The 18,713-nt window shown below is 46.3% G+C and overlaps 1 protein-coding gene across 2 annotated transcripts in view; it reads left to right on the top strand.

Moving 5' to 3' along the window:
- Window positions 1–18,713, top strand: part of EXOSC9 (exosome component 9) — a 1,088,118-nt gene that overhangs the window by 282,325 nt on the left and 787,080 nt on the right. For both annotated transcript variants that reach the window (XM_069631163.1, XM_069631164.1), the window contains one exon: window positions 4,090–4,192. In XM_069631163.1, the coding sequence (XP_069487264.1) occupies window positions 4,090–4,192 (103 nt within the window). The remainder of the gene's footprint in view (window positions 1–4,089; window positions 4,193–18,713) is intronic.

The following is an 18,713-nucleotide window of genomic DNA, read 5'->3' as shown; positions in this document are numbered from 1 at the left end:
AGCACTTGACACCTGATGTCTGCACTTCCCACCAGCCGGCTACACTTTATTTTATTATTTAGTGTCTTTATTTTACTGTTATCCTATGTACTGGACTGCCCCTTCTCTTCCTCCCCCTCCCCTTGTCCTCCCCTCCTCTCAATTTCACCTGGCCTAGTAGGATTGCTGTCTCAGTCTTCCCTCTATTCCCACCCTTGCCTCGTTGTGCCTTGAAACACTTGTGTATAGGAACGTTATAAATGCCATATCAGTGATTGATTCTGGTAAATTTCTTATGCATATATTAGAGCATCATAATCTATTATCAAGATCTTCACATTGTACCTCAACATTGTGTTAGCCTGGCTAGATCTTCAACGGCAATGTCAGATTGTTTGCCCTCCTGTGTTAGTTCCTGGATGGATAGCCCTCTCATTGTTGTCTACTCGATCCCCGAGGGATGCAATGTCCTTGCCGAAGTCAGAGAGTGAGTGATTTCTGTAGTGAAAGTGGTGAACTGTTGTTGAAATGAGGCAAAAAAATCTTTCCTGAGAGCTCAATGCAAAATCTTCTTTAGAATCTGCAATCTCTGAATCAAGCCTACTGGGCTCCTCTTCGGTGGTAAGTATCGGACTGTTTCCTGCTAAGGGTATTGCCTGGCCCAAAGCCCACAGTTTTTGTAGTGGGTTTGATTTGCTCTGAGGGTCTTTAGTGGGTCCCGCTAAGGTAGGCTCCTTTTTTCCCCCTCGGCATGTGATGTTATGGGAGCAGTACCTTTGGGGCTGGGGTACGATCTGCTAAAATTCTGCTAACCTGACCGGTGCTGCGCAGTCATATTATCTTGCAGAAGTCTGCTTGTGGCCGCATGCAGCTTTTATTTCTCCATGGCAGGGTTTCAGTAGTGGGTGTTCCCATCTTGTATCGGGAGCCGCAATATTGAGTCTCACTTAGCTGCTTATTGGTTCTAGTGCTCAATCATAATTTCAAGGATTCTGCGGCGAGATACCTGCTTCACCCTGCCTGCTGAGTAAGCGCTCACGATAAGGTCCCACTTTCAGCAAAGGCGAGCGACGCCCAGATCAAATGTCCCTGGGGTTTAAGCCTCAAATCCGCAATCTGGTGCTTGAGATGCTGCTCAGCTGCCCTCGCCGGGGAGGCACGTCCACAGATATCCCTCCATTCTTTAGCAACCTCCAGGTTTTGCAAGCCACGCCCCACAAGGAGCGTATCTGCAGCTTTGCTCGCGCCTCATCGCCGCCTCACGTCCCCAATCCGGGGCTTGATTTGCCAATGGATCAACCCTCACAAGGGGGGCGGTGATTTGCACCTGTCCCTCCATTCATTACGAGCCTCCAGATACAATACGCCCACCAGGAGCGTATTTCTGCATTATTTGTGCCGCTTTGCCGGGTCTTCAGCATGAGCTCCTCACGGTTCCAGCATGCCTGGAGGTTCCTACAGATACTGATGACTCGTGCAGGATGAAAGTGTAGGAGGACCGATGCTCTTATAGTTGCAGGGTTTGTCAGAGCACTCTGCACGCACGTCTTTAGGGTGTGACGGCCATCTTGGAATCTCGCAATGTTTTTTTTAATGATACTTTTTGTAGAGCTCCTTTGATTAGAATAGTTCACATATATTCTGACAATCTTTTATTTTTTTTTTATTTTTACACTACTTCCCTTAACAGTTTGTCTGTTGGCACAGATAATGTTTTGTCTTTAGCTTGCGCTACTAAGTCACTTGAATGCCCCCTTTCCAAAAATGTATTTTTCATCTCCATTGCTTCCTCGTCCACTACACCTTGGTCAGACACTATTCTCTTTAGTCAAAGAAACTGTGGATAAGGGAGGCTTTTCAAAACATGCGGGGGGTGACCACTCGCAGCATGCTGTTTTTGTCTGTTTTTCGAAAATTAGTATGCACATTATTTTCCTATCATTGAATTATAACATCTAGATAATGTAGACCTTCATTGCATACTTCTGATGTAAATTTAATGTGTGGATGCCTCTACCTCAAGAAGTCAAAACTCTCGAAATTCGTCCTTTGTCCCTTCCCAAATATCAAACACATCATCGATGTAACAGTGCCACATCTTAGGTTTGTTTAACCACAGCACATTTCTCAACACACGGGTAGTTTCAAAGGCAATTGTAAACTCATAAGCATAACGAGGAGCCTTGATGTTAAGTGGCCATACAAGAAGGAGTGGGTTAGAGATTAATTGACCTTTTTGTTTGTTCTTTTATCCAGACTGACGTCTTTTAAGCGTGAGTCTATATGGCTACTTTGTGAGGTACTCTTTGATGTTTTGGGACAGTATACTGTGAAAGGGTGAAGGTCGATCTAATTATTTTGGTTAACACTACTTGAGCAGGTGGTTATGGTGGTGGAAGGTCTTTTCCATGGCAATTTGGGTGAAATAGGACGTTCCGTTTTTTAGTATGACACAGTAAATTAGAATATTAATTTAAAGTTGTGTGTGTACATCCCTAAGCAAGCGCTCCAAGAAAAGGGTTTATAAGATGCGTATACAAATACGTACCAGTTTATTAAGAGAGCATAAACTGAACTATTTTTGTGATTTTCAAAGCCACATATATCATATCTTGTGAGGTTACTAAGTGACAAGTACACTCTTTTGTTTAACAAGATGATTGTTGTCTCCAGTACATGACAATATAACAAGAAGGGCAATTGCCAACTGTGTGTCCAACAGTTTCACCCATCTGGGCCTTGTCAAGGCCGTTTAGTTCAATATTATAACTACATTTTTTTTTAGTCCTACATTTGCATACATTTCTGTAGTATCACATGGATTCTGACCATACTATTACATTTCATTTGGTCATTGAATACATAGGGGAGAGTAAGAGGAGAGGGGGAAAACACAAAAGAGGGGGAGAATAATAAGGTTTTTAGGCTAACATTAGCTATAGTAGTTTCAAATACGCCATACTTCTTTATGGCAATTGCCAGTGTTCTAGGAGCAAGCATGCAGTGGCATGGAGTAAATGCATTAATTGTACCATATACTCGTGTTAAAACTAGGGCAGCAATGACATAGGTTAGACCATGTCATTCTTACATATAAGGTTCAAAAGAATAGCCTATGTTATGGCATGTATGGGTCATATGCATGGTACATTTGGATGCCTAAATTAGAAGAAAGATGACCAGATGGAAGTGGTATTTGAAGTATCTGGTTGCTATGCATAACTTACATGGGTTGAACTTGGTTGTCCATGGATTGTGATAAACTGGTGTAAGAATATTAATGTATTCTTTGCCTTCTTTAATTTCCTGACTACATTTGGCTAAGCAGTGGTTTTTAGAACCGCGATTATTTTCATATATTTGGAGTATGTCTACTGTATACACTTGTGAATTACTTATTTATGGGAAGACTTAAAATTGCGAGAACAATGTATATTATTTCTTTGTATAGATGACAGAAGAGTTTTAAACTGGAAATGCTTCAAACAGACAGCACAACTGATCTTGCGAGTCATTGTTAAACTACAGGTTTTGATTGTGCTATGTTTTAGTTGTGTGTAAGGTTATGTAAATAATCTGTTAATCAAGATTTGCTCTGTTATATGTTACGAAGGTGACCGTGAGGTCTTAGTTGGTGATAAACCCTGCCTAACATTACAGATCGTTTTTTCTAAGTCCTAAGCAGATGACCTTTGAAAAATCTCCCTAAAAATGTCTGTACATGGCAACCTGAGTTTTGAACCCTTGGCACCTTGGGTCATTCATCAAAAAGGGAACAGTGTGTGCAAATCGACTATGTAAATATGGGTGCACCAGACTATGAAGTGCCAACCATACATGAGCATTGCAGTGAATGGGGGGCGCTTGATAAGTAGTTTCCATTTGTTGAAAGAAGTAGGAATGCAAACAAAAAACAATGAAATGCATGTACACATGTCAAGAAACCCAAAGGATATTTGGTTAGAAAAGCATAAGCATGTTGTAACAAGTCTGCACCTGCTCCCTTAAACGCATTGAATCTCTGTGACAACAGGAACTTTTTGTTCACAATTGGGCCACAGTGCTATATAGGCTGTCTCTCATATTTCTGTATTTTCTTAAATATTTTAGGCAGTCCGATCTCTTGGTGAAACTGAATCGGCTACTGGAAAGATGTTTAAGGAATTCAAAGTGCATCGATACCGAGTCTCTCTGTGTTGCTGCTGGTGAAAAGGTGATTGGGAAGACAGAATACATGCTATAGGAAATCTGCTTTTGTGGTAGTGTCTTCATGCTCGGTTTATTTGTTCCATATTTATTTTTGATGTCTCTTTTATCAATAAATAAAATTATAGGAATCATTCTGTTGCTTAACTGATTCCAGAACAGTAAAGTATTAGGACATATTCTGTTACATATAGCTTTGTTTATCCAACCTACCAATTGGATGGTCCATTAAACGTGTTTTGCATATGCAAATGTTTGAAGATGCAAAACGACTGAATAGTTAGAAGTTGAACGGTACTGACAAATTGGATGTGCACAACCCGGTTGGAAAAGGTGGAATGTCTTTTTTGTTGTTGTCTTCATTGCTACACTGTACCTAGAGTGAGAATATACATTCTTCATTTTTTTCCTGAATGTTTTTTGTCTAACTAGATTCCTTTCTATAACATATTTCACTCTGTCGTTCTCACAAATCAATTACTGGGCAGGGTTCGAATTTGCTGGGAGCAGGGCGCTTTTTAGTGTCTACTACCCTAGGAGAGCCTGGTTAGCTTGAAACCAGCAGCTGTCGGCAGATAATTTTGGTTCCCCAAGCCCACTGGGGCCCAACATGCTTATGTGACCGAGTGAATATTAATAAAGAAGAATTAAGGCACATCTAGGACACATTTAAACAAAGTGGAAGTTAGATTTGTAGTACACTGTGTATTCGCTCCTGGATCCCCAGGGGTAGCTTCTGCTCACTGGATGATGCATGACACCCAGGAGCTGGTTTTGGCGCCTGCTCATCAAAGCCTAATTTCGAACCCTGCTGGCTAATGTTATTTATGATGTTAGTTAGCCTTATTCTCTAGCTCTTGCCTATTCCCGACATGAGGGTATATGCTACCATGTAATGGTTATACCGGAAATTGCTTCTCATAGCTGTATAAGCAAAACGGAAGTGCAAGTTTCAACTTCTTCATACGCTTATTTTAAAATGAAACCATTCCGGAAGTTTCTTTTTAAAATCAAAGTATAGGAACAGTAAAAACCTAATTTTAAAAAAAGTAGAGAGCACTGCCCCCCCCCCCTCCCACTTCGACCACTGGGTAAATCTCCACACTCCGTTTCGTTGCTCAGGTCCATATCTTCACCAGTTTTTTATTCAGGTTATTTAATCTGGATTACAACCTAAATATCCCAATCTCCACATTTCAGATACGTTTTATTTTTTTCTTATTTATCGCTCTTCCTCAGACTAGTTCTGATAATCCTATACAACATTGCTCAGTATTCACATTATGCGTGTATTGCTGTGCAATGCTAATACTGTCATCTTTCTAGGCGAGATACATCTGGTTCCTGCATAGACATTCTGTGCCAAAATCGCAGCTAGGTAGAATCAAAACTCTGTGTCTCATATGGAGTCCAATAGTGTGTCATTCGAGAAACTGGTTTAGTCTACATTCTGAAAAGAAGCCACGAATTAAGACCAAGCCGCAGATACCATTCACAGTCCATTTCCACTGCCATCTCTAATGCAGCAGGTAGAAATAACATCAAGAAACATAATGTTACTGTGTCAAACAACCATTTTCTATAGGAGATCTGTTTCAGACCGATTTAGGGAAAGTCAGCATTCGCTCAGTGGAAGCAGACCCTTGTTATGAAGAGCCATGTCTCCCTTTCAAATGGATTGTGTCCTCCCACATATTCCTCCTATGATATATCTTCCAGCTTCAGCTGCCTTGGAAAAAGAAATTCGACCGAGGGCGCTGTGCGTCGATGCGGTTGACTCAATGACCCGTCATCGTCGGTATATATAGCACGCGCAGAGCAGTTGGCTTCAGTTTAGTTTTTGCGCAATAGCTAACGCTTCAAAGAGTTAAGATGTGATTCAGTTTTTTCTGTGAGAAAACTTTGTTTAAATACATATGGCCTCGTCTTCAGCACCTTCAACCCCGAAGACCAGGTTCAAAAAGTGCTACAACTGCAGCACCAAGATGTCCCTCAAGGACCCCCCATCGGGTGTGTCTATGGTGCCTTGGCGCGGAGCATAGGACAGCAGACTGTGAATCCTGTCAGTCGATGACTGGTAAGGCACTTGGAGCATAAAGGGAAACTAGCGGCGGGTATGCCCCCTACTAAATCCCCTTCCATGACTCCATTGAAGAAACAATCATTTGACAAGTCGAGAGGTAACTCTCCTTGAAAGAAAAGGTAAAAGGAAAAAGTGCTCCCGCTTCAGGGGTGGGTCCCATCATTCCTCATCATCTTCGTGGAAGTCGAAGAAAAGGCACTATAAATTGCCCACTTCGAGTTAATCTGATTCCTTCCCGGAGAGGAGTATAACCTGTCCAACTAAATCCTATGCTCCAGCACAGTGGGAACATTTCAGGCAAGAAATGCTGAAAATCGTACAGAGAGGCTCTGACCCCCTCGAAGGAGAAGGTAAAAAGCCATGCTCCTGTCGAGCCACCTAAATCGGATGAGGAAAGGCCTAAGGCAACCTCCCATGCACCCTCGAGCCTGAGATGTAAACTGGAGACCCTTAGATTTTGACACAGCGAGAAATTGTCACTCTTTCGAGTCGCGGGTCAAGCCCTTCAAGGGCTTAGTTGAAGATAAGATTGACGGAAAAGTCTTCGAAGACGTTGACGTCTTTTAGCATTGAAACCGTCGACTCCATAGACGTCCAATTCGTCGGGACTGTTAGTGTCAAGATCATTGATGCTTTTGGTGAAACCATCGACACCTTTACCTTCTAAGCCTAAGGAAATTCAGAAATCTTACAAACCACTACCAAAGAAGGATTTCTTTAAGTCTTTATCGTCAATTTGTGAGGATTATGAACCTTCAGACCACGATACTCCAACATTTGGATTGGATTTAAGCACACCTAACGTCCCATAAAGCCTTGTTTCAGAAGAATCCAGGCTAAAGGATTTTGATAAAAATCTGCAGTCAGCTAGTGGGGTTGCAACTTCAATTGAGATGGAATTTGGCAAGCTGGATCCGGGAGCCCATGCTGATGCCTCTTATAGGCATCTGATGATTTTATGGGATGGGGCAGACCTGCTCCACCGTTTGAGCAAGACGACCTAACAGATTTTCTGGAAAAAGGTTTGCTACAGAATCCCATACTTCCTTTTCATGTAGCTCTCCAGAAAAGGGTTATGGCACAGCTGAGTCGAGCCCCGCAGTGAAGAAAAACCTCACCAAAAAATATTTCGGAGGGATTATGTCCTCTGACGTATTCCTTATCTTTGATAATTCGTCTCCAGCTTGCTGGCCTCGGAAATTCTTTCTTTGTAGAGGGCGCTGTGCGTCGACGTCCGCCGAGTCGATGTCCCTCGACAGCCACCGTATCGGCGCCGACGTCACCATGCCCATAAATAGCCACGCGTGGCGTCCGTTGCTCAGTTCCGTTTTTCCACGCTTCGTGGGGCCTCGGAATATCGTTGCTCAGTTCATTCAGATAAACCTCTTATATTTACTCGATAAAACCAACTAGTTCTCGATGGCTTCTTCAACCAAACCGACGACTCAGCGGTCCGGCTTCAAAAAATGTCGAGACTGCGGAAAGAAAATGTTGATAACGGATCCTCACAGGATCTGCTTGTGGTGCTTGGGAGTCGAGCACCATTGTTCGGAGTGTTAGGACTGCATGTCCATGACGGCGAAAGCCTTGAAGGAGCGCAAGGGGAAGCTTGAGAGAGGTAAGTCAAGTCAGTCAAAACCTTCTCGATAGTTTCTTCGGCCGAGTCGAGGCATTCGTCTCCTCGCCGTCGAAAGCATTCCCATTCTAGGTCTCGAAGTAGCTCCCACCACTCGTCGAGATCTAGACACTCAAAGAAGAGATGTCAAAGATCCCCTTCCTCGTCATCTTCTGTTTCCCCAGAAAGGGTCTCCTGCCTCACAAAACACAGCTCTAAGGCTGAGTAGGAGGAATTCAGGAAGAAAATGCTAAGCGTCTTCGAGAAAGCGGCCTCGACCCCTTTGAAGACAGCTGAGGGTGATAACCTGGGTGAAAAACCCAAAAAATCGAAACGCTGCGAGTCGTTGCACCCAGCGAAAGAGTCCACCCGTGAGCGCCACGGGCCATCGGGTAAGAAGGCACCATCTTCGCCGTCGTCGAAGATCCCTTCGACGCATGGATCGGCGCCATCGACGCCGTTGTCGAAGGGTTCTTCAACGCATCGGTCATCATCGACGCCGACATCAACGCCGATAAAAGAGAAAACCATGGCTACTTCACAGCCAACGGTTACACCGAGAGCCTCCGGCACGACGCCGAGAACGTCGTCGACATCCTCGAGTAGGATCCCGATCCTCTCGAGTTCTTCGAGGCCTCTTCCAGTTTTCTCGATGCCTTTGAAGCCTTTCACATCGGCGTCGACGACATCAAGGTTTTCTCGCCCAATAATGACGAGTTTGGCTCCTTCTGCCGAGGTCAGAGTACCCCAGATTATCTTCAATCTATGAAGAAGGGGAGGATTCTGACCAGGAAAGACCCTTCGGGCTGCAGAGGACCACACCAGCTGTTTCAGAGGATTTTACCTCTGAGGAAAGAAGGTTGAAAGACCTACAGGAATCATTACATGAGGCAAGTGGGCTGGACACTTCCCCAGAAGTGGAATTTGTCAAACGAGACCCAGGGGAACATGCCGAAACCCCCTATAGAACCCTGATGGCAAGGATTATTGAATTCATGGGTTGGTCTGCGCCTTCACCTGTTTTTCAACAGGATGACCTTACAGACCTACTAGACAAAGGTCCACAGGAGGATGCTGTGGTCCCCTTCCATGCAGCCTTACAAAAGAAGATTCAATCAAATTGGGAAACTCCTGAGGTTATCCCTGCAGTCAATAAAAGATTGTCAGCCAAGTATAGGGTAGCTGCGGCTGACCCTGAATATTTATCAAAACACCTGACTCCAGAGAGCCTGTTGGTTCAAGCGGCAACTTCATCAAGCAGCAGATCCGCTTACCCTACTGTCCCACAGGATAGAGATGACAAAAGGTACGATTCTATGGCAAAACGTCTTTTCTGCTTGTAGGATGGCGTTGAAGTCCATAAACGCCACTTGTACGCTCGCCAGGTTCAGTCACACACTGTGGGAGTGTGCTTCATCAGCGGCTGACTGCATACCGGAAGGAGAGGAAAGGGAAGCCTTCCTTAACATCATTAAAGATGGCAAAGATGCCATGTGCGAATCTCTTCAAACTGGCATCGATTCCGCTGACAGTATCAGCAGGGCCATGGCGGCAAGTACTACAATCCGCAGGCATGCGTGGTTGCGAAAGTCTGGCTTTGCTCCAGATGTACAGGCCAGACTTTTGAATATGCCCTTCTTTATTCGGTAAAAAGGCTGATGACAGTGTGGAAAAGTTGCCAACATCTAAAGCAGCAGCAAAATCTATAGGAGCTGCAATCCGCCAAACTCCTTTTCGCCCCTCAGGAACCTCTGGGAGAGGAAAGTCCTTTCGTTGCTATTCCGCATTCGGGAAAGGCAGAGGACAGCCGGCTCAGAGGCCAAAGGAGATCCACCCGAGGTGGACGGGTCAAAAGTACTAAGGCCGCAGCAGCAGCAGGTGCCTCTTTACCCTCGGCATCTGCATCAGCCGCCTCCAAACCACTCTGAGGTCTTTCCCCACAAAAAACCTGTAGGGGGCAGGTTAACTCACCATCTGACGGAATGGCAGGCTATTACGTCAGATGCTTGGGCATTGGAGACAGTTGCCCAGGGTAACTGCCTACCCTTTCTACACATCCCTCAGTGTCATCCACCGGGGCACAGCTCTCTAAAAGTTCCAGATCCGCTCCTCTTGCAGGAAATGGTAGACCTGCTAGAGAAAGGTGCCATAGAACCGGTACCTGTAGCGGAGAGGAACAAGGGCTGGTACTCCCCCCTACTTTCTCATACCAAAGAAAGACGGAGGACTGAGACCCATCTTGGACTTATGAGAATTGAACAAGTTACTCGGGAAGCACAAGTTCAAGATGGTAACTCTCTCAGATCCTTCAGGCCCTCCAGATCCAGGACTGGCTGGTATCTCTGGACCTCCAGGATGCTTATTTCCATGTGCCAATCCATCTCAAACACAGGAGATACCTGAGGTTCGCAATTGGTGGCTCTCATTATCAATTTAGAGTTTTGCCATTTGGACTGACCTCCGCCCGAGGGTCTTCACCAAGCTAATGTCGGTAGTGGCTGCAAGTCTAAGGAGGGAAGGGATCCACGTCTACCCCTACCTGGACGATTGGCTGATCAGAGCTGTATCTTCGGAACAAGCTCAGATCCAGCTAGATTATGTCTGCCACTTCCTTCACAAACTGGGCTTCTCCCTCAATTTAAAGAAGTCACAGATGATACCATCACAGAGACTCCAGTTCATAGGAGCGGTCCTGGACACTTCCCTGGGAAAAGCCTCGCCACCAGAGGTGAGGGCTCAAGATATTCTGCAAATGGTCAACAAGTTTCAAAATGCCCAACATCTCCGAGCCTTCCACTTTTTGAGGTTGCTAGGCCTCATGGCATCCTGCATCTTCCTTGTGCCAGAGGCTTGCCTGAGAATGAGATCTCTCCAGTGGGCACAGTGGTCACAATACTCGGGAAGAATGACAGATCTCCTCCAGATTCCGGACAAGGTAGCCCACGACCTTCAATGGTGGGCCTATCCAGAGAACATCTTGAAAGGAGAACTGATTTGGCAACCATGGCCGGAGATAACTGTAGTCACAGACGCCTCACTCACGGGGTGGGGAGCCCATGCCAACGACTTGACCATCAGCGGTCGTTGGTCTCCATCGGAGTCCAGACTACACATCAACCTATTGGAGCTGAGAGCGATCAGACTAGCGCTGAAAGCTTTCCTGCCATCAGTACAGGGGAGAAATGTCCTGATAATGACGGACAACACGGTTGCCATGCACTACCTCAACAAAAGAGGAGGCTTAGGGTCACTGCCACTGTGCAGAGAGGCAATGCAGCTCTGGTTTTGGGCAATTCAGGAAGGAATCTCTCTATCGGCAGTCCACCTAGCCGGAGAGAGAAGAACTTGACAGCTGACGCTCTGAGCAGGCAGAGCGCAGTCTCCCACGAGTGGGAGCTAGCTCAGGAAGTCCTTCAAGAGATCTTTGCCGTTTGGGGAACCCATCAGGTGGATCTGTTCGCCACCAGCACCAACAGGAAGTGCGATCTGTTCTGTTCAAGGGAATTTCCCCCGAGAGGAGCTCTAGGGGATGCGTTCGTAGTGGACTGGGAGTTCCCACTCCTTTACGCGTTTCCACCAGTCCCTGTTATTCCTCAAATCATCAGGAGGTTGGGAAGATTCCGGAAAACCATGATCCTAATTGCCCCGGACTGGGCCAGGAGAACATGGTACCCGGACCTTCTAGATATGTCCATCTGTCCTCCAATCCGTCTTCCACTCAAAGAGAATCTTCTCTCACAGAAGGGAGGTCAGGTTCTCCATCCAGACATCAGAACTCTCAACCTTCACGCTTGTCTTCTGAAAGGGTGAGGTACAAGGATTGGGACCTCCCTGATGACGTCATGGAGGTGTTGCTTTCGGCCAGAAGGCCAGCAACAAAGTCTTTATACCGCTGCCGTTGGAACAAATTTTGCAGCTGGTGTAGAGAAGAGAATATCAACCCTTTTTCATGTGGTACACCAACGGTTTTATCGTTTCTACTCTACTTGGCAAACTCAGGCCTTCAAGTTGGCACTGTAAAAGGCTATCTCGCAGCGCTATCAATCTTCAAGCGCACTGCGGAGGAACCATCGTATTTCAAACTACCCCTAGTAATACAATTTCTCAAGAGATTAACGAATGTTTATCCTCCAAGACCATTCCAAGTTCCCTTATGGGACTTAAATTTAGTCTTAAATTTCCTAATGGGTACTCCCTTCGAACCACTCCATTCTTGTTCGCTGAGATTTCTCACTCTTAAAACTGTCCTATTGGTAGCACTAACATCTGCTAGGAGGGTGAGCGAATTACAAGCTCTTTCTTGTAAACTCCCCCATACAATTTTCCATAAGGAAAAAGTTGTCCTACAGGTGAAGCCTAATTTCCTCCCAAAGGTGTTTTCTGAATTTCACATCACTCAGAATTACCTTACCTTCATTCTACCCTCCTCCCCATCCGGGGAAAGAGGAAGAAAGGCTACATAGGCTGGACCCAAGGCGAGCTCTAAGCTTTTACATCAGCAGACTGACTAGGATTAGGCAAGCAGACCAACTGTTTGTAGGATACTCAGGTCACAAGTTGGGACTACCCATAACAAAACAGACCATTTCCAGGTGGATTATTTTGGCCATTCTGGAATGTTACAAACTGGCAGGGAAAGAGCCACCCCAAAATCTTAGGGCTCATTCAACCAGGGGTATTGCAGCCTCTTCGGCCCTCCAAAGAGGGCTACCGGTCCGAGACATATGTGCGGCTGCCACATGGTCATCCGCACATACATTCACAAGATTTTACAACCTGGATTCCTCCACTAGTCAGGAGACCAGATTTGGCAAAGCCGTATTACATTCGGTTCATTCCTAAAAGGGATACATGACATTATTACTCCCACCTCCAATTACATGCCACTGCTATGGGAGTCTATCAAAGATAAGGAATACGTCGGAGGACACAATCCCTTCGAAGAACAAGTTACTTCTTACCTTGTAACGTTCTTTCGATGGGATGTTCCTCCGACGTATTCCTTATCGCCCCTCCCATCCATCCCTGCAGTAATACTTCCCTTGTGGTTGCAGTTTACGCTCCTTCAAGGTCAATAACTAATTCAGGCATGACTTATCTTATGCTACAAAACGGAACTGAGCAACGGACGCCGCGCGTGGCTCTTTATGGGCATGGTGATGTCGGCGCCGATACGGTGGCTGTCGAGGGACATCGACTCGGCGGACGTCGACGCGCAGGGCCCTCTACAGAGAAAACATTTCCGAGGCCAGCAAGCTGGAGAAGAAGTAACTTGTTCTTTGTTGCGACCCTAGCTACCTGTCAAAACACCCAACACCTGAAAGACTAGTTGTTCAGGCAACGATGTCAACCCCGAAACAGACTGCACACCCTACCATCCCACCAGATATGGATGATAAGCGTTTCAACGCTTGGGCAAGAAAGGTATTTTCTGCCGGAAGCATGCCGCTCTAGTCTGCAAATTCCACTTGCGCGCTAGCAAAATTCACATTCAGCCTGTGGGACTGTGTAGCTATGGCGGCCGACCATATTCCTGAAGGGTAAGGAAGAGACGGCTTGCTGAGCATTGTAAGAGACAGCTAGCAGGCTGTGTGAATTTCTGCAATCAGGATTGAACTCAGTTGATGGCATCAGCAGAACCATGGCAGCAAGCACGATAATAAGCAGATTTGCGCGGTTGAGAAAGTCAGGCTTTACACAGGACTTACAGTCCAGGCCCCTCAACAAGCCCATTGACAGCACCCAGCTGTTTGTCAGCAAGGCTGACGAATGTTCTGAGAAGCTTTAGACCGCAAAGGCAGCGGCCAAGTCCCTTGGAGCCACCATCAGACCGCCACAATCCTCTCATCCCAGTGCATCATCTTGGATGGGTAAGTCCTTTTACTTCTACTCAGTTGGAAGAGCGAGAAGACTGGCTAGTGAAAGCGGTCAGAGGAGATTCCCTCGTGGTGGACGAGGGAGAGGTGCAAAGCCCGTCCACGCACTGGCTACTTAACCATCCGCCGCTGCTTCAGACACCTCAAAACCTCCCGAGGCCTTCACCTGCAAGATCCTGGTGGGAGGCAGACTCTCATTGCATCTGCAAGAATGGCAAGGCATTACTTCAGATGCATTAGTATTGGAAACAGTAGCCCAGGGTTACTGCCTTCATTTTCTAAAGAGCCCTCAGGACCATCCATTGGAGAGACGCTCATTCAAAGTTCCAGATACGTTCCTTGTGCAGTAAATTTTGGGCCTTCTAGAGAAAGGTGCTGTAGAGCCAGTACCTGTATGATAGATTGCTTCAACAAGCACATACGAAGGAGTCCTCTTTTCTTGTGTGTAGGGGGCCAGCGTGGGGGAGGACAAGACTATAAGTACAAACAGAGCAACAGGCCCAGCTGGCTACCCTTTGATGTTCCAACAGTTAGGGACTAGTGGTCAAACAAGTAATGTGAACAACCATCTTTCTAAACATATATCAAAAGATGGAAAAGAGAAACAGGAAATATAGAAAAATACAATGTGTTCAAAAGCATATAAAAAAGACCCCAAAAGATGGTCTTGGAAAAATCAACAGAGAAAATCAAACAAATATCTCATGTGCAATCATTTTGTACAGAGGGCACATCCAGTGTTTTCACTGTGTATAGTCAATTATACCATAAAGTGATGTTAGTAGTTAGTGGGTGACCTAACCAAATCTGTTGCTTAGAATTTTTTTTATAAGTCCCCACATCTACAAAGGTGTCTGCCACTTAGTTATGGAAAAAAGGCCTTCATGTTGTTTGATCAATGGATAGAGCCTGGTGCAAGGCTTTCTTCAGGACACACACGAACTCCAGTGTTGGAGCGAAATTAAATCTTGATTTTCATCAAACCGCATACATTCTTCGTAAGAAATTGCTGTTGTGGCATGACAATTTCATGTGCCACAGTGTAGCCCAATGTTATTCTGCTTTTGGCTGGTACCATTGCAGATATGCAACCTTTTGTTTTCTCCTTATCTCATAAGCTGATACGTTCAAATCTATCGCAGCGAGTAGGTGGCGTGGTGAATGGGCCCAGGTTACTGTCACATCTACCATTAATTGTGAAACAGCTGGTGAGGAGCCTGTTCATTCGAAAGAAATCCGTAGCAATGTTGTCATTGCCAGTACCTGTCACGGAGAGGAACAAAGGGTGGTACTCTCCCTATTTCCTAGTCCCCAAAAAGGATGGAGTATTGAGACCCATTTTGGACTTGAGACACTTGAACAAGTTACTCAGGAAGGACAAATTCAAAATAGTCACACTTTCTCATATCCTTCAGGCCCTCCAGCTTCAGGATTGAATGGTGTCATTGGACCTTCAGAACGCTTAATTTCATGGCACAATCCAACACAAGCACATAAAGTACCTAATGAGAACCGCCAACTGCGAACCTTATCAGTTTTGGGTTCTGCCATTTGGGCTGACCTCTGCCCAGAGGATGTTCACCAAGTTGATGGCGATGGTGGCAGTGAGTCTCAGGAATGGGCGGATTCACGTCTACCCCTACCTAGACGATTGGCTGATCAAGGCTCGGTCTTCCAAACAGGCCCTTGAACATCTCTGCATAACCGGCCACTCTCTCCACGGACTGGGCTTCTCCCTCAATTGATGAAATGAAATTATATTTGATTTAGATCGCGCTCGTACACAAGTGTTTCAGATGCGACCAGGCAAAAAAAGGAAGGGGAACAATGGAGAACAAAAAAAGCAATTTTACTAGGCCCAGTGACATCTAAGAAAGCGCAAGTGCATAGAAAAGAGAAAAAGGGGTAAAGTGCATGGAAGGTGGTGTGGGGGGGAGGGAAGTGCAGAGCAGGGAGAGAAAACAGAAACATATTAAATCAAATAAATAAATGCGATAAAACCATGGTAGTGCAGCCAGCAAGTGGCAGGTGAAAGTTGGTCAGATAAGGTATAGCTGATAAGTGCAGCAGAAGAAAAGTGGGAGGGGGACTGTATGGTTCAGATACAGAACCCTAGTACAGAGGGTGGCTGGAGGGTGGCAAGGTGAGCAGGAACCTGGGCCCGAATGACAAAGGGTGACCAGGTACACGATTCCAGGAGAAGAAAAAGATCAACAGGACAGAAGGGGGGGGGGCAAAGGCAGAAGCAAAGAGGAAGGTCTTGAGATGCTTCCGGAACTGGAGATGGTTTTCCTCAAGCTTCAAGGTAGCCAGGAGGCTGTTCAAAAGGGAGACACCAGCCAAAGACCGATCTACCCCCCAGCTTGTTTCTTTGCAAAGCGACCTGAGGGAGTTAGAAGTAAAGGAGTAAAGGGCTCGAGAGGGGAGGTATTTACGGAGGGATAGGTGAAGGTATTTTGGTCCCAGGCCCCAGAAAGCCTTATGGACAATGCAGAGGGTTTTAACTGTTATCCTTGCATCCACAGGGAGCCAATGAAGGGATTTCACGCCTGGAGAGATACGATCCCAGGGCTTGAGACCAAGGACAAGTCTTGCAGTCCTGTTCTGGATTAGTTGTAGCGGGCGGAGAGTGGAGGCGGGTAGATTTAGAAAGAGGCTTTTACAGTTATCCAGTCCATAGAGAACCAGAGCTTGGCAGACAGTGAGCTTTTGATAGGAGAGGAAAGGCAGAGTACCTCTAAGGAGGTGTAATAAGAAGTTTTGCTTTTTGGAGACGTCAGAGATGTGTGAGGAGAAGGAAAGTGTAGAGTCAAAGATAACCCTGAGGTTCTTAGCTGCGCAGCTGGGGGTAGGAGGAGGGACAAGGGAGGCGGGCTAGAGTGTGAGAGGAAAGGATGGAGATGGTGTATCAATAAGGAGGATCTCAATCTTGTTGGCATTTAGACATAGATTGTTGGCGGCACACCTATTTTGAATGGCGATTAGGCAATCGATATGAGAGGATGAGGTTGAAGGAAGCCGGTGTCGTCAGCATAGCACTGGAAAGTTGAGGAGAAAATGGAGATGCAGTAGGCGAGAGTTGCCATTTATTGGTTGAAAAGCCATGGCAAGGGTTAGACCCCTGGGGGACATCACATGTGGAGAGGGAGATGGAAGATAGAAAGGACCCAAGTTGTACCTTGGAGAGTCGATCAAAGTGAAGAGAGGTCAGCCAGGCCAGAGCCTGATCAGTGATACCCAGGTTGTCACAGACGATTGTGCAGGGTGGTATGGTTGACTGTGTCGAACGCAGAGGAGAGATCAAGTACGATGAGGACAGAGGGAATGTTAGAATAGAGGTTGGAGAGTAGGTCTTCACGGATGTTCAGGAGAGCAGTTTCCGTGCTTCTCGAAGCTCTGAACCCAGATTGGTGGTCATGGAGGGAGCCAACAGAGTCAGAATGAAGATTAAGCTGAGAGATGGCCAGCTTTTCCAGGAGCTTACCCAAAAAGGGAGTAATGGAAATTGGGTGGTAGTTTGACGGTCATGATGGATCAGCAGTGAATTTCTTGAGGAGAGGATGCACAAGGGAGTGCTTAAGAGGGGAGGGGAAAGAGCCGGAGGCAAAGGAGAGGTTTCAGAAATCGGCAAGAGTGTCAATGTGGTCTACAAGAAGTCCCACATGATACCATCTCAAAAACCCCAATTCATAGGAGCAGTCCTGGATGCATCCTTGGGGAAAAGCCTCGCCACCTAAGGTGAGGGCTCAACATTCTGCAGATGGTCACCAAATTCCAGAGTGCCCAGCGTCTTCCGGCCTTTGACTTTGTGAGGTTGCTCGGCCTCATGGCATCCTGCATTTTTCTGCTGCCAGCGGCTCACCTGAGAACGAGATCCCTTCAATGGGCTTTCAGGACGCAGTGGTCTCAATTCTCGGGCAATATATCAGACCTACTTCAGGTTCCAAACAGGGTTGCACAGGATCTTCTGTGGTGGGCCTGCAAGGACAATATCCTGAACGGAGAACCCTTTTTGTAACCGTGGCCGGAGATAACAATAGTTACGGGTGAATCACTCATGGGTTGGGGAGCCCACCCCTACGATCTGACTGTCAGCGGTCGTTGGTCTCCATCGGAGTCCAAGCTACACATCAACCGTTTGGAGTTCAGAGCAATCAGACTGCCGCTGATGGCTTTTCTGCCCCTCTGTATGGGGAAAGAATGTCCTGATAATGACTGGCAACACAGTGGCCATGTACTACCTCAACCAGAGGGTAAGTGTAGGGTCACTACCACTGTAAGAGAGGCAATGCAGCTCTGGTTTTGGGTGCTACAAGAAGGAGTCTCCCTATCGGCAGTTCACCTAACCAGAGAGGAGAACCCAGTGCTGATGCTCTGAGCAGGCAGAGCAGTCTTTCACGAGTGGGAACTAGCTCAAAGTCCTTAAAGAGATCTTCACCCTTTGGGAAACCTCTTGGGTAGATCTGTTTGTGTCCAGTGTGAATATGAAGTGCAAACTGTTCTGCACCAGGGAATTTCCTCTGAGAGGAGCTCTAGGGGACGCGTTTGTAGTGGACAGGGAGTTTCCACTCTTGTAGACGTTTCCTCCAGTCCCTGTCATTCCACACCTCTTCGGGAGGTTGAAGTTCGGGAAATGCGTGATCCATCTGCCCTCCAATTTGTCTTCCACAAAAAGAGGACTTAATATTGCAAGAGGGAGGGGGGGAACAGGTTCTCCATCCAAAAGTCAGGACTCTACCTTCACGCCTGGTTTCTGAGAGTTTGAGATATAAGGACTGGGACCTCCCGAAGGATGTAATGGAGTTGTTGCCTTTGGCCAGAAGACCAGCAACAAAGTCTCTGTACCACTGCCGTTGGGATACGTTTCACAGCTGGTGCAGACATAAGAATGTAGTTTTTTTCGGGCAAACCGCCATTTACCACTTTCTTCAAGGAGAAAGATGTCTTGCAGGTC

The sequence above is a fragment of the Ambystoma mexicanum genome, chromosome 6q (genome assembly GCF_040938575.1).
Source record: "Ambystoma mexicanum isolate Mex_15411 chromosome 6q, UKY_AmexF1_1, whole genome shotgun sequence".
NCBI classification, from domain to species: Eukaryota; Metazoa; Chordata; class Amphibia; order Caudata; family Ambystomatidae; genus Ambystoma; species Ambystoma mexicanum.
Note: the sequence above shows the minus strand (reverse complement) of the source record. Positions and strands in the feature narration are given on the sequence as shown.